Here is a 16,454-nt window from a genome sequence, read left to right as displayed (position 1 = left end):
GAATGTCGACGATGCACGAAATAAAATTTCGTTAAAGTTTTCAATCGTTTCTAAGACCACACCGACGATGTTTGCGAACGTTTGTATTATTAAAACATCTCACGCTTCTCTCGAGAGCCTACGAATGAACGCTTCTTCGCGGTTGATCCTTTTTACGTGTTTCTCATATTTATGAGTTGATATTTAGAACGAATCGTGTCCTTCCTCTTGGCAACCATAGCAGTGAGAAATAATTAACTATGGTATTTGTTGTGTGTGCTCATTTTGAAGATAAACGTGCTCGCCCACGTTTATAACATCCATAATCGTCTGAAAATTTTCTTTTTTCTTTAACCACGTGTCCGCAAAGGTTCGTAATTTTTCATCGTAAAACTCGTACGGACAGTGAGAAAAAATCAAACGCGAAGGAAGATGTATTAAAAAATATGAGAGAACGAGATAGTAAGAAAGAAAGGAAGAAAGACATCTACGGAACGAAAAGAGGAGCAAACGATAAAAATGTTATTCCAAATACGTATATATAGATACATACAGAGGTAACATATACGGAAACATATAATATATACATACATACGAAGTTTCGATAAAATAAGATAAATCTTATCCAAGTTGCAGCATTCACGCGCGATATGTAGTCGAAACCCAAGAGAACCCAGGTTTCCGATTGGTTGTTTTCAGTGCTTCTGCTCCTGTTTGTTGATCGTAGTCAAAGCAGTCTGTTGACTGCCGTTCGTGCCAGTTTGGATATCACGAATACCAAGAATCTTTTTCAAAGACCGCGGGAACTGAGCGTTTAATCCAGCGTAAATGATAGGATTGTAACAAATGGAGGATTTAGCCAGGAGAGCTGGTAATACGGCTACCGAGGGTGACGGTTTCGCCTGAAAAAAAAAATAAATAAATAAATAAATAAATAAAAAGAAAGAATCTTTCTGCTTTGAAAACATCGATACATTCTTTTTTTTTTCATTTTCTTCGCCTTCTCATTGATCTTTTTATTCGTTGAACTTACGTTAAAATATTGAGCAGCAAGAGCAAGAGCAGCGTAGGGTGACCAAGCGATGAGAAAAGCGCTTATCATCAGTGCTACCATTCTCGTTACTTTTGCCTCGCGTCTTCCTCTGGCACCTGAACCGTACGAAAAAAACGAAATAGAAAGGACGACGAATCTCTTGTTTCTCGTATATCTTTCTTACCGGCTTTTTTCTTGACTCTTATGGTAGTTGTCACAATTGCAAAATAGCTTGTGACTATAATGATGACAGGCAGAACGAGTCCGAGAGCGAATAGAAATCCTATGTAACTGTCGCTATTAGTTGCTGAATCGTGAATCTCCCAGGACACGCTACAGGATACATTTCCGGCCTCTGGACCGTAACTACCCCAACCGAAAAGTGGTGGTAACGACAAGGACAGTGCGTACATCCACACCGCAAATGCGAGAAACATGGCGTGTCTGTATAGCAATCGATCGAATTTCAATTAATCGACTGTTTTACTATGCACACCGTTCAAAATGCATTTATCGTTAATACACTTTTCGTTAAAATAGTATCGCGTTACCGCTGCGATTTTCATCCTTCTACTAACGATCGCTCATTTACTTGCCCAGTCACGTAATGTTCTTGCTCTATCTTACCACAAGAGCGTTGGGATTATTTCAGGGTGGTTGAAATTCTTACTACTATATAGAATCCAAATACAAAACTCGTTAAGATAGCAAAGAGCATCAAATGACTCTATAGGAAAGCGACTCGAATGAGAAAGAAAAAGAATTCGTCTTGGCGAGGATAATTTGCTCTTATTTACTTTGTTACACGATCGCGTTTTTTTCATGAGAAAAATAACGTAAGCAGTAAGTACTTTAAGCGTGGATAATCGAGTGCCTTTATTTTTCTTATATAACAGATATAGAAAGAGACAAATCTAAATAAAGGTAAAACTTAGGAAAATGTTATCGCGCGATTCGCGCTTTCTTCGATTATTTTATTACGAATTTGATTTGTACGATAGGTACGTTGTACAAGTTGCAACGTTATGCAAATATTTTTTTCTTTTTTCTCTTTTGATCCAGCCTCCGATCTGATTCTTTTTCTTTGCCGAAAGCTGAAGCGTGGACCGAATAAAATATTTTACTCGGATAGCGGCCAATTAAAATTTCCTTTCATTGACTCTTCGAATATAACTTGATACAACCTAGAGACGATCTATAAGTTACGAAAGTTACTCGATTGATATAACGGACGACTTGGTAATAAATGAAATTATAAAGTCAAATTATGGTGGAGCTCGATGATCGTATCTAGTAATCATCCATACCATTACAAATTTCATTAGTGCGAGATACAAATATCAATTCTAATTTTCGTTTAACCAAAAGGGAATAAAAGTTCTTCCCTTTGATATTAACGAACCTCCGCTTTCTTAATCCATAATTAATTACGTTCTATGAAAATTTTTCAATGAGACCGATTCACCGTTGATCTCCTTCTGTATAAGTCTTTCGTTATCTCTTTTATTTTATAGAAAAAAATGTCCCGACTTTGAGGACAGATCCTCTTTCTGTCACAAAGATATCTAATTACACGAAGTATTCGCGTTCGTTCCTTCAATGAAATATTTCTTCTTTTTTTTTTTTATATCGAAAGTATGAAAATGATATAAAGTGTAAAAATGAATGTAGACGATACACGCATAAAAAATCTCACGAGGAATAAGACCTCGCGATGTTGTAAAAATTTATTTTAAATGTATTAAAAATATAACTGTTTGTTTGGCTTACCGAATCGACAATGCTTTCATCGGTCGTGTGATCAACAGCCATCTTTCGACAGCCATCACGGTTAAGTTACCGATACTAGCGAATCCCAATGTCGACATGAACCAAGCGTACCTTCAACATCGAAATATCATTGATAATTCATCAGAAAAGATAAATATGGGAAACAAAATAAATACAAATATTTATACATATGTTGATAATTAGATACGCGCACGTTGAAGCTCGTTGGTACACAAACACGTTCAGACACACATACGAAAAAAACAATTTCTTCGTTATTATAAATAAAACAAAAAGGGGAAAAGAGAATTCCTTTCGTTGTACGATTCAATCGTGACTATCAATCGAGCCTTATTAAATTTGCAAAAATTTTTTTAAATTCACGAGGCACGGTCGTCCTTCGGAAAAGTTTGCGCCATCGCTTCGACCGTTCGACCGATGTAGTTGCGCAGAGTTTTCTGTAAAATTTCGTTATCCATAGAAAACATAGTCCATCCAAAATCTGACGAACCATTGTCGACGAGACAGAAAACTAAGTGAAAAGGTTGGTCGACGTTAAAAAATAATGCTATTTTAAAAAATGCTGACATACGTGCATAGGTATAAAGTATTTTCTTTTCTTTTTTCTTTTTTTTTTTTTAATTTTAATTTTCACTAAAATTTTTTCATCGATTGAAAAGTAAAAATAAGTTCGAATAGATAGTAAAATAAAAAGCTGAATGTTGAAAGACGAACAAATTGTGTTTTCACCAAAATCACGTTGTCTCTGTTCGAACAATTACGTATGGAATTTCAAATACTTTGATAACCATTCCAATAGCGATATGTACGAGCATTGACCATTTCTTTAATTATCGTTCCGATAACTACAATAGTAACACATACTACTGCCCACGTTTACTACCACGTTACTTCGATCGCTTCATTATTATTCGACATTATTACTAACGATAAATTATAATAATCGAATCGAATTACGAAAATAAGAATTAATCGAATACTTGCTAATGAAAATTAATCGATGAAACGATCAAAGCTCTTTGTTGTTATCGGAATTATTGGTTATCGTGTTATTAAGGCGTTTAAAATCCATTCTGTTTGTGTGTGTATTGTTGTCACCAAAGAAATGAGTATTAATTCTTTGAACTCTATTTTTTTCCATTTTATTTGCTGGGAACTTTCTCGTGTTCTAATTCTTTTTTCTGTTGCTAATACTTTGTTTCATATATTTTATTTCAATGAATTTTTTTTTAATAAAATTTTGTGATAAAGAATTATTAATATGTCATTCAAAAGAATGTCGAAAAAAGAAGCTCGAAATAGATGTTCAAATCCTGAATTAATTAAAATTAATGAAATATGGTCTCAATTTTTTTATATAATAATCGATAGCTATATACAATGCATGCTCTTTATCTTTCGAAACAATGCCGTTGAATCTTTTCATTGTTACGTGTACACACACATATATACGTATAACATTTTTTTTTTTTACCAAAGACACATGTTATAGCCCCAATACCATCCACCGGTGATCGCCGAAATCATTGCCAAAGGATTCCCCAAAGCGGCTACCATAAAATCACCAACCTTTGAAATAGATATTATTTTTTTTTTAATCGTTCTCATCGATTGCTTTTTAAAATACATTTTCTATTTATATTACTCAAGATTATAAAAAAAACGAAATTGATATTGATAGAGTTTTAAAATTGAAGAGTAGAATTATTGCTTCTGACAACGCAATTATTTTATCCTACTCATTCTTTTTCTAGAATTTAGAGAAAGGAACTCACGATGAAGAAACGACAATATCGAATGATAGTTTATATCCCTTATCGAGCACTACTGTCCCCTCGAGAATAAAATACATTTCTCTTAATTCTCTATAGAGCGGCCTGTGGGACCAAACCATACCAATCAGCCAACCAATATCAAATATAATTTTTCCATCAACTTTCGCTATCATAAGTTGAAATCATTTATGATATCTTAAAAACGTGAGACGATCGTACTTCAAATTTCATTTAGTAACGATCATTGATAAATAATATATTTTTTATGGGAATTTGTAAATATCTTGCGTCTTTCGATGCGACTCAAACAAATGGTCGATATTTCGTCGTAGAATTTGTTAACGATTTCAAAGAAAAGAAAATAAAATAAACGAGCGTACTTACAACCATGTTGAAGAGAATTACATTGACAGGAGTCCAGAGTGATTGAGCATCCTTGACGATGATAAATGCGACAATCAAATTTAGAGTGAAACCAAGAAAGCCGATAACACCGAGTGCAACGGATGCACCCACGTAAATAACTGCACTTATTTCTTCATTAACAGTAACGTTAATGTGATCCGCCTCGTGATGATAAGAAGACATGCTCGTGCAAAATCAACGCGATTCGAATCAACGTGATTTGTTTGGAATAATGAGACTTGTATGATAACACGAAGGAAAATCGTGTTAACGTCACGTGTCACAATTTATTCGAAATTTTTCTACGAAGAGAACCGCGGGAAAACTTGCTAGCGTGTATTAATCAAAGCAGTGACGATATTTCGAAGTCACCCTATCTTTATATGTTCGTCACCCTCTTTTCTCCCACCATTGCACCACTCATTCTCTCTCTCTCTCTCTTTCTCTTATCCACTCTGGATTCAAGCAACCCCCACATGATAAGGTAGCATGCGCGAAATGAAGCGCACCACCATGCTCTCGTGGACCATTCGTCCCTGTTTCTATCTTTCTAGGTGTACGTATAATATATATATATATATACACACACACTCCCCTGACTCAAAATACTATCTGTATTGAGCCACTTACGTTATTCGCCTAGATTAATTTGAAATTATAAATTTTGTTTCATTTCCATCGATAAGAAATTACGTACTTGCTACGTGATATTTTCTCGTTTCGTCCCACGGCGGCCATATTGTTTCTCTATTTAACAAAGATCATAAATAAAAAAGGTGAAAGTTCGTTAAAATATTAGTTGCAATGACGCATTGAAATTTTTGTGACATTTATCTTATTCCATTTACTAATTGCCTATATTCCGTTATATGCACGTGTATTTTTTTCATATAACAGATACATCAAATGCTTCGTTGTTAGAGCCGGGAAAAAAATATTTTAAATCCCGTACTAATGCCACAAAGAGATCATAGTCGTTAATCTTGGATTAATGTCAAGGACGATCGTTTGCGCAGTTGTTAATAATTGGTACGATCTAACAAGCTGCAGGTAACCATTTTTGTGTTAAAAATATAGTACCATATATGAATATAACATTAAGATAAAGGCTTATGTAAAATCGTAAAAAAACGTACTATGAATTTAGAAAGAGGGCGGTGTTTTTATTTGGCTCTCTCATTAACAATGATGACTTTTTCATCGAGCTTGTACTTACAAGTTTAAATTATGACTTACAATATAAAATATATATAGTGCTATTATTTTTTTTCAATGTATTCATCTTCGACATCGCTGTCCGAATTTTCTTCCATTGCCTTTCTTGCATTCTTCTCTGCATCTTCCTTTATTTTCGTCGGTACACGTTCGTGTTTTCCATTAGTATGCGCACCTACCCAACTCATCTCTAATTCGAATTGTTTATCTTTCAATTCGTCGTGTACTAAATAAATTATACGTGCTGCTTCTTCCACTAAATCTTTACAAGTCATATCGGACAACTCTAATTTCTCAATTTCTGTCTTTGCAGTCTGTTTCGCTTTACCTGATTTACAAATGACACAACGAGAAGAACAACCTATTAGTAATGCCCGTATTCGATTTCATAGATAATTTAAACGCTCTACTCACCTACTGCACAACCGTAATAACCGTACGACACGCCAGAAGGATCTATCATATACATCGTTGGACCATCTACTTCGTGAGCTCCAAGAATGACCGAGCAACCATACGGCCTTACAGCTGAATACAACGTATAAGCGTGCATATACATAGAAACTCGTTCGTTCAGATATTTCAAAGGGATGCCTATCCCGTATTGAGAACGATAACTAGCAGCCTCCGATCTCGCAGTTTCCGCTATTTGTCTTGCATCGGAGATAAGTCCGGATACCGCCATGCCGATATGCTGATCAATGTTGAATATTCTTTTATTTGCACCAGGTTCGTAAAGCTTAGAAGTAATGAGTTTTTCTATGGCGAATACTACACCATCTTTCCCTCGTAAACCAATGACAGTGCTGTAAACGACACATAAACGGTAAACTGTAGTCATAGTTTTGCACCAATTTATTTATCATAAATCATCCAGTAAAATATTACCCTCCATTTTCAACAGCTTTCTGAGCGTATTCCACTTGAAAAACGCGTCCGTCCGGTGAAAATTGAGATGCGGACAGGTCATACTGGAATTGTTAGAGGTTATACGTTTCACTTTTCTTTAATATACCAACGGAATATCGTAAAATTATAAAGGCCATGATGATTATATATTTACCCCGGTACCGATGGAACTCATGTCTCACCGAATTTCAGAAAGATCACTGTTTCTTTGGGAATGATGAAAAATTGTTTACCCGCTACAAAATGCGTGAATGGACGAAATATCAAAACTGATTCGTCAGCGCCACAAGAAGACAAGAGCGGAACTTACGCGACCTCTGCTGTTTATTTCTACAACTTTCGGTCTTCGCATGTAAGAGAAAGAGAAAATAGAGAAAAATAGAGAAAGAGAGACAGACAGAGAGAGAGAGAGGCATACAAATCATAAAATTAAAATAGAATAGTTATGATTATTTTCTTAACGATGAGTTATATATTAATATCATATTCGATGAAATCATTAATAAAAAATATTATTTACCGACGCAACGTTATAAATATCGAATGCATATTCACGACGAAAGTATCAGCCAATGAGAAGGCAGTATTCATTAAGCTTCTTCGTATTTTAAGCGTCGTGTTTGTTCCACGCGAGATTTATTATTTTAACATTCGAAGGGAGTTCAAGATCGAGATGGTTTGAATACACAAATAAAATACAAACATTCGACCGCTTGGGGATTGATAAAGGTAAACAAAACAACAGAACGATCGAAGCGTTTAACTTTCGTTCGAACTCGATATCGGTTCATTAAGTCGCTGTATCTCGTCGAGTAAGGTTCTCTTTTTCTTTTCATCTAACACGTTCGTATGTACATACATACGTATGTACTTATTTGCAGTCTTACAATTTTTGATATTTTATTTTGAATCCGTTCGCAGTAATTTTTACGCGATGATATCGATGTTACTTTCGTTGTATCTAAAGCGTCTTTTATCATTGTAAACGACGAAAGTACCGTCGAGTTGATCGGCTGCGTATTTTCGTATTTTTCTTTCGTTTGATAATTTCGTGCGATTTTTTTCTTCTTTTTTCATAGAAACTTATATTAATATTTTAGAAAATTTTGTTTCACACGTTCTTTTTTTTTATCGCAACGTTAGTAGATTTCACGTTTTCTAGGAGTGAAAGCGATAGATATATATATATTTTGTATGAATAATATCGAGAATGCGTATACGGCCATGACACTCGATTATATTCCATAGCTTTTTCTTAATTTTCTTATATATCTAAAGAAAACAAATTACGTGAGTATAAACAGAGAGATTTTGACGGCGAACAGATGATCTTTCGCATCGTCGAAATGTGTATAGGTTAGAAAATGCACGAGTAATACGCAATAACCCACTTTCAAATTCATAACCTATATATTACATTTTTATTCGTGTAAATAGAACGTTCTTAGTAATTAATTATTTCAATAATAACATAGACAAGACATGCAGAAAAAAAAGCAAACGTTTCTTTTTTTTTTTTCTTCTTTTGGCGTGCCTTTAACAAACATTCAAAACATTTTCTACGCGTTAAGCTATACGTTAAGCTTTCCAACATCGAACATAAATCTTACGTTTTATTTCTTCTTCTCCGTCGTTAAGAAAGCTTTGATATTTTCCTTTTTACAATTATATTCTGGCGGACATCCGCTTGTAATTCCGTACTCGATAGCTTTTCGAAGTTCGTTTATCGTCTTTTCGTATTTATGTTCGATGGATACGGTCCTATGATACAAAATAAAAAATATATATATATTATTTTTCTTAAGTAAATAATTCGTTATTTGATATTAGTAGATTTAATACGTACTGCGGCATTAGTTTCATCGTATTTAAAAGCATTTCAGCAGCACCCAAATATTCCTTTGCGATATGTGGTTCCTCGCATGCTGCTCTATACAGGCACGTATCACCGATCAGATATCCCAATGCCAAAGCAACTTCTCCTTCGGATATAATATTTTCTACACGACAGAAGAAAATATATAATTAAATAAAATTTCGTATACATTTGTAATTGCAAATTTGTAATATTTGGATATAAACATCACACGCAGTTGAAACTTTGATATACGGTAAAAATGATACAAATATATTTGTAGAATCGAAAATATTTCAAACGAAACGTCTGATATAATAGAATGTTTATATACGAACCTTCGTTCAAATCGCGTCCTTTGTAACCATGATTTCCGATATATCCAGCACCGAAAACTACAGCTTTTAATACGAGAAGTAGCAGTAGATTAGATAAATTTAGATTCAGTACCTGTATAAAGTGAGACAGATAGGTTTTAATTGTTTTTAGTATCGGTAAAGTAACGTCCTTTTTTATTTCGATAAAGAATCAAGTACAATAAGGTAGGAATTTTTAACAATGACAATAACGCTCGTCGGATGGCGCTGCGATCTTTTTTCTTTTTTTTAACTTTTTTTTATATGTGTATGATTTGAAATACGATAGCCTTTTGTTTCGCAGTTTAATCATGGCGGACAAATGCTCGTTGCGTGCTGTGCGTATCGATTTGTTAATACGAATTAGTTTTGATTTTCTTACGAAATTCGTTTAGTCATACAGAGTAAATATTTTTCTTAGGTGTTAGCGAAAGTAAAGTGACTGTCGATAAAAATTATAACTTCGTTGTTGGCCGAAGAAAAGACGTTGAAAGAAAAAGGAACAGCAAAGGGATGACGGACATCTTGAAAAACGTTAAATTACTATGCAATTTCGAATTCGTCACGTTACAGGTAAGTACTACACAAGTACTCTCGTCCAGGTAGTTTAACGGATTTTTTTTCGCATAAATATAGGATTAACGATAGAACGAACGGTATAGTAAATTCAATTCTATCGGAATAATACATGGTACATACATATGCATATTAAAAATAACTTAAATCGACTTAACGGCCCAACTATTTTTTTTTGTTTTCTTTAGTTTTAAACATAGGGCCGTATCTATCGTATACTTTACTCTTCATAAATGTTAGCATCAAAATTAAATTAATATAAAACGTTTGCTCACCTGGCTGGTAGTAGTCGATCGTTGCATGAATTCCTTTGCGATCTCTGCTAACATCGATCCACCCTTTTTATTATTGATTTCTTTACGAAAATCTTGACCGTTCGTATTTCGTGCTGCTACTGAGTAAATCAATAAAAAGATTATAACAAACGTTCTTCTGTCGACGAACGACATATTTCGTATTATGCAACTTTTATATTAAATAAAACGTATATATATATATATATATATATATATATATATATATGTTAAACGAAAAATCTGAAATATATATATATATGTATATATATATATAATTAATTAAAAATTAAAAAAAGGATAAATCAATTAGAAGGATAGAAAGATGAAACTCATATTTAAAGAATAAAATAATTTCAGATAAAATAGACAAGTTGTTTCGTCGTCTAGTAAAAGCAAAATGACATTGGTGACAATACGCGACATCATTTTTATATAGAATCGTGCTAATGCTTTCTCATTGAATCGCGATGCGTGCGTTACTTGCGTGCGTGTATGTACTTTGAGAGAGAGAGAGAGACAGAAAGAAGGAAAGAAAGAAAGGAAGGGATCGTCAAAGTACGTTTCTTTGTTTTCTCTATTGTGTCGGTGACACGACACGACGACAATTTGTCGTTAATAATGCTTATTAGTCGTCTCGTGCTCGCCTTTCGTTCATAATTGTGTCCTTACCAGAAACTTTCTTTCTCTAAAGTTGACGGAAATAAATGGTGAAAGCTCGAACGAGTGAAAACTTTTACTGGGTAGAAGCGTTCGTTGTCACTTGTCGATGCAGAAAAAGAGAGAGAGAGAGAGAGAGAGAGAGTCTTCTTTTTTTTTCTTCTTCTTCTTCCTTCTTGTCCCTTCTTCTTTTTCTTATTTTCTCAATTTTGTCGAACTGAGATCAACTTTTTCTTTCCTCAGTAAGCGGAATATGATAAAGGTGATGAACAGGATTATTAAAGAAGTTTTTATTTAATGCAGCGAAAAGAACAGGGAGAAGAAAAAGGAAAAAGGAGAGAAAAGGGAGTACTGAAAGAAAAAAGAAAGATCCAAACTTTTATCGTCGAACTTAAAAATGAAAAGAGAAAAGAAAAAAAGAAAAAAGAAAGAAACGAAGACACACGTAACAAGACGAAAGTCGAATCGCAACGATCGTCTGAAAAAAACTCGCGTGAATACTTGAGGATACGTATGTCCTCCTGCTCGTGCAGTATCCCTACGCAAAGAAACAGGAAGAAAAGAAAGAAGAAAAGAAGAGAAAGGAAGAAACAAAAAGAACAAAAAAAAGAAAGAAAGAAAGAAAGAAAAAGAGACAGAGAGAAAGCTTCGTCAGCGCAGACGCGAAAATACTTCGCAGCGTGTTATCTTCTCACAACGATAAATTATTAATAGCCAAAGGAGAAAAGTTCTTTTCCTTTTTTTTTTTTTCGAATTAAAATTCTCCGTTAGCCAACGACGTCGACGACAAGAGGGTGGAGAAGAAGAAGGAGAGGGAAGAAACTCGAGACAAGTAGGATGATTTTTATTGCGCGCGCATTTTCGAGTCCTATCGAAGAAGATGCCTTAAGTACGTCTTTAGAATATTCGATGACTCTATAGCATGTCGGATTGCCGTAATTGATAGCTTCATAGGTTCTTATTTATCAATCATGCATGTACGGAGTGCTATTGCGTGCACTTACGCGTTCAGAGCATTATGACGATGGATAGGAGTCCAAGCTGTTAAAAGATGTATTCAAGGTTCGGAGAAAAATGTAGTCTCAGGAAAAATAAGTGTCGAAGAAACGGGAGTACAAAGGAACGGAGGTGCGAGGGGGCCGAGGGACGTGGGAACGAATATGTTATCTTCAATTTTATGTTGCATATTCGATGAACTCTCGTGCAACCTGCGCTTTCGAACATCTCTTTAATATTTACGCGCTCTTCGTCTCTCTTTCTCCCTTTCTCAATCTCTCTCTCTCTTCCTCTCTCCCTTCCTCTACTCATCTAACCACCCCCTCTTTTCTTTCCCGATATTTTAGAAGCAACGCGCGCATTTTACTTCTCTGACGTGGTACTTCGATTGAATTTTATATGATACGGTTTATAGATGTCCTCTTTATATCGACCTTGATATTCTAACAACGAGACGCGGATTAAATTTGTCAAATTTTTTAACGCGACTAGTACTAGTTTCTTTTTTCTTTTTTTTTTTCTTGATATATATCTAGCGAGAAAGTATGAACTATGGTTTCCGGGAAAATAAATGACAAGATTTAGGACGGAGGATTTTTATTTCCATAAATACAAATTGCTATTGTTCCCTTTGTCTAGTTATTATTTAAAAAATATTACTAGACTTTACAATAATTATAATGTTAATCCTATGTCACATTTATTCTACTTTTATTTTCATTCTTCGTTCTTCATTGCGTAGAGAACGGATAAATAACTCATCGATGTTTTAACGACCTGAAGCATACGTTTTACAATGATTTTTTTTTTATTATCGAGATATATTGCGATTTTCATTAATTAATTAAAAAGATATATTTAGAATGGATTTATCGATTTAGAATTTATTTGAGACTTGAAAAGATCGGTAAATCGTCGACATTTTCTTATCCTTACTTCGCTGAAAAGCTCGTGATTGAAGGAACAGAATTTTCCAGCCGTAATGCGCAAGGGCGATCTTGCACGACGCATGATCAGTATGAGACATTTTGCTTCGTTCGGTGACAGGTTAAACCATTCGCATTCGTAGGCGGCGTCCGCGATTCCTGTACTCTAAAATGGAAGGTTTCAAGATTATTAATAAACCGGATCTATTAACATATTGCGAAATAGATTCTATTAATCGCATATGTATCGCTTCTTATTTTTAGACGAGTAATATCGAAAGATCGTCGATATGAAATGTTATGTCGCTGAAGTCGAGATCGTTAAGTATAACGATCTTAGATTCGAATTTACCTCTGAAAGAAGTTTCTCGCCTACGTAACAATAAAGATAAAGTTGAATTAGGATATAACAGACGTAGAATATGGTGCATCCGAGTTCCAATAGAAAGAATTTATCCTTTTCACCTGTTAGAAACTAGGAGAATTGAAAAGAAAAATAGATAGAGAAATATTTGTTATCTGTGTGTGCATATACACACACATACATATATAAATAAATTTATATATACATAGATATAAATTTTCCTTTACCTCGAGAGTTTGAAAGCTTTCCAAGCAAAGTGTTATGGTACATCCTAACATTTGAATCAGTAACATCGAGTTGAAGGAATTTTCGATCGTTTCTGTGAATCTAAAATAAAACAAAATTCGATTACGTAGATCGGTATCGATCGTTATCATAGAAATATTATCGTTCAGTTCGAGCTCACTCGTTAAGGTAATCGTGTTTCTTCACGATGCCGCCTAACTTCGCTTGAAATTCTTCCTTCGTTTCTCTTCTCAAATCAATTAGCTCGTGTCTAAGATTAGCCAATTGTCCGCAAACGTGTAACACCAGAGTCGCGACGAACGTGTCGACCACGGAATAAGTGGCGCAAGCATAGAAGGAACCCATAAGCTGTCCGAAAAAAGTTATCTCGTAATATGGACTGGGTTTCGTTTCCCATGGAAAATAGGCTGGGAAGAAGAGTCCACGGGCGCTCGTATAATTTGTTGCCAAATGCATTATGCCGTAAAAGACGACGAGACTGTTACACATTATGTTGGCTGTTATGGTTATTTTTCTTGAGATTTCAGCTACGATCATCATTCTCTTAATGTCCTCGTCCCTCGTAGCTTCCTTACGATCCTCCTCCATAGAATTTAACAGTCCTTTCAGGGCTTCGACAAATAAAATAATTGGAATTTAAAACTAGTTTCGTTGTTACATCTGACAATGTTTAAACTATGTTAGAACATTTAGTTTACATTTTCCATTAAACCAAAAAGCGAGAGTTTTCATAATCGCAATAGAGATAGTCATGTTGTCCATAGATAGATTTTCCACGACCAGATCGAAGTCACCCCAGATGAAGAAAAGATTTATCGTCTGCGGTAAACTTACGAAGAAAAACATGAAAAATATCGCGGCGAAAACTTTCATGTTCTCGGATGGATTGATCATCTGCTCTCTCGGCCAAAGCCCCATGAATCTCATGCTGTAGTTGTTCCAGCCACAAGCGTAATCCACGTGCGATCTTTTTTTCTTATCCACTGTTAATAAATTAATCGATGTTGTGTATATTTATTTTTATTTGATTTTAGACAAATCGAACGGGTTAGATCATTTTTGACAATGAAAATTTATTATTTTCTTTTTTCTTTACGGTTTTCTTTTTTTTTTCTTTCATTTAACTTTGGATGGCGATACGAACACGTTCAAAATTTTCAAAGGAATTTGATACCTTGACTTTTATCCATGTAGGCTTTTGCGACAAGAACGTATCAAGAACTGTTTCGGGGCGGTTCCTTTCGTATTTCGAGGAGCATAAGTTCGGTAACTTTCATAGCGCATGCTCTAACAAAAGCTAGCGTAATACCATAGCCATTATTTATTAAATTCATATCGGAAATGTTTGGCTTCGGACTAGTGCGTTCGTAGACGTCGGGCTTTGTCCTCGTATATGCCAAAAGTATACTAATTCACGAAATGAAACAAGTCATTCCATCAGAATAGGTTTACGTACGTGGAGTAATGATAGAAAAAAAAAAAAGAGAGATACAGAAAATTTGACAAGATTATGATTTAATAAATCCTTGAATGAAACTACAAACAAAATCTCGTATGATCTCGATATTTTCTGCTCGGATATTTGCGATTCTATGATGACATAGTTATTTGTGAATTAAATCGGAAGTATCATTCATCTTTTGTCATTGTTGCACGCAAACAGCTAGATAGCTCATTGATGTCTTCAAAACCTGCAAAAAAATTTCATTGTACAGGTATCTTTATTGGTTACGATTTATGATTTATTCTAGTATAGAAAAATGTTATTCATTTTGTAGTGCCTCGTGGGATTACTTACGCTGTTGTAAAGTTTACGATTGAAAATATAGAATTTTCCTGATGTCAGACGCAAAGGAGATCGCGATCGACGGATTATCAAAATCGGTGATCTAGCTTCGTTCGGTAGTAAATCGTATCATTTATCTTCGTATGCGATACGAGCCATTTCGGTACTCTGAAAGGACAGTTTTTTATTCGGTAGTTTCGTGTTTTATTTCGAAGATACTTTTTAACCATTAATGTTTCTCTTACCTCGGATCAAAGTTTTTCAGCGACGTAACAGTAGATGTATAATAGAAGTAGAATATAAACGACGTAGAATGCGAAGAACATTTTTACCGAGGACATCCGAAGCCGGCTATTAATTGAAATTCGTACTCTTGTAGATACTTTACGATCGATTAATTGTAAGTATTTTTTGAATTTTAATTTAATTATAAATTAAATTATATATATATATATATAAATTATAATTAATAAATTAAATTAATAAATGCAGAGAGATTAGCGTGCTATTAATAAAGTATATATCAATGATTTAAAATAATAATTATAGAGTATGGCAGTTGTAGCGAATATACAATATTTGGAAAAATCTCGTACTTACCGAACATCTGCTCAAAAATTCAAAGATAGATAGATGCCCAATACGAATCGATATGTTTTGTCGAATTTTACCAGAACTTGAAAACTTTCCATAGAGAGTTGCGCCCGAGTATTTGAAAGGGAAGCATTACATCGAAGTCGTCTAACGTATCGATGAATCTGAAGAAATTATAAGTATATAATAGTTGATCATAATATTGTAATGGTCGAAATTATTTTTTCTGATGCTGCAAATTTATTATACTTTGAATAATCATGCCTTTTCACGATGTAAATGAACTTGATCTGACATTTTTCTCTCGTAGTGAAATTTTATGATTATAAAATGGAATTAAAGGTGTGTTACTCGAATGTTACGGGGCGTTAATAATGAAATAAGAAAAATTTGTATCGTGCGTTTTAGAAAAAAAAAAAGAAGAAAAAAGTAGGTAAACAGCAACGGATCGGTTCTACAGAAAGAAAATTCACAAGAGTAATTGTATTTTGAGGATTATCTGGAAGAACTATAATTAACAGAGTGGCGTTACTCACTGGGCGATCAAGTTCATTTCCGTGTAAAGTACTTAGATATTTTTATTTAATACATATTCTTTAGTAGAAATTTCTTCCTACTATATTATATATTTTAATGTTTCAAATTAATCTTGAAAATAATTCCTTTTGTCAGAATAGATCTCTAAATGTTTTCTC

General features: G+C 34.2%; 5 protein-coding genes across 10 annotated transcripts in view; 1 reads left to right on the top strand and 4 right to left on the bottom strand.

The window, feature by feature from the left end:
* Positions 1–499: 499 nt before the first annotated feature.
* LOC127062736 (rhodopsin-like) lies at positions 500–5,991 on the bottom strand. The gene is made up of 6 exons (XM_050991427.1): positions 4,963–5,991; positions 4,278–4,372; positions 2,783–2,893; positions 1,197–1,456; positions 1,013–1,128; positions 500–881 (listed from the first exon to the last, which is right to left on the bottom strand). The coding sequence occupies exons 1-6, from the start codon at positions 5,164–5,166 to the stop codon at positions 675–677; spliced, it is 993 nt and encodes a 330-aa protein (XP_050847384.1). The 5' UTR covers positions 5,167–5,991; the 3' UTR covers positions 500–674.
* A 134-nt stretch (positions 5,992–6,125) lies between these two features.
* On the bottom strand, positions 6,126–7,407 carry LOC127062742 (proteasome subunit alpha type-3). Its single transcript, XM_050991438.1, has 4 exons — positions 7,262–7,407; positions 7,087–7,169; positions 6,613–7,004; positions 6,126–6,526 (listed from the first exon to the last, which is right to left on the bottom strand). The coding sequence occupies exons 1-4, from the start codon at positions 7,280–7,282 to the stop codon at positions 6,243–6,245; spliced, it is 780 nt and encodes a 259-aa protein (XP_050847395.1). The 5' UTR covers positions 7,283–7,407; the 3' UTR covers positions 6,126–6,242.
* Positions 7,408–7,695: 288 nt separating this feature from the next.
* LOC127062712 (uncharacterized) overlaps positions 7,696–16,454 on the top strand; it is a 136,459-nt gene continuing 127,700 nt past the window's right edge. For all 6 annotated transcript variants that reach the window (XM_050991388.1, XM_050991383.1, XM_050991381.1 and 3 more), the window contains exons 1-2: positions 7,696–7,836; positions 9,740–9,891. The gene's annotated coding sequence lies outside the window, so the exon portion shown is untranslated. The remainder of the gene's footprint in view (positions 7,837–9,739; positions 9,892–16,454) is intronic.
* On the bottom strand, positions 7,831–11,447 carry LOC127062752 (uncharacterized). The gene is made up of 5 exons (XM_050991452.1): positions 10,860–11,447; positions 10,170–10,288; positions 9,301–9,412; positions 8,954–9,107; positions 7,831–8,868 (listed from the first exon to the last, which is right to left on the bottom strand). Exons 2-5 carry the CDS (start codon positions 10,221–10,223, stop codon positions 8,721–8,723), a joined length of 468 nt encoding a protein of 155 aa, XP_050847409.1. The 5' UTR covers positions 10,224–10,288; positions 10,860–11,447; the 3' UTR covers positions 7,831–8,720.
* On the bottom strand, positions 11,994–14,584 carry LOC127062726 (odorant receptor 13a-like). Its single transcript, XM_050991411.1, has 7 exons — positions 14,554–14,584; positions 14,078–14,362; positions 13,540–13,990; positions 13,361–13,460; positions 13,122–13,244; positions 12,780–12,935; positions 11,994–12,620 (listed from the first exon to the last, which is right to left on the bottom strand). Exons 1-7 carry the CDS (start codon positions 14,567–14,569, stop codon positions 12,561–12,563), a joined length of 1,191 nt encoding a protein of 396 aa, XP_050847368.1. The 5' UTR covers positions 14,570–14,584; the 3' UTR covers positions 11,994–12,560.

The sequence above is a fragment of the Vespula vulgaris genome, chromosome 3, assembly GCF_905475345.1.
Source record: "Vespula vulgaris chromosome 3, iyVesVulg1.1, whole genome shotgun sequence".
Classification (NCBI taxonomy): Eukaryota; Metazoa; Arthropoda; class Insecta; order Hymenoptera; family Vespidae; genus Vespula; species Vespula vulgaris.
Note: the sequence above shows the minus strand (reverse complement) of the source record. Positions and strands in the feature narration are given on the sequence as shown.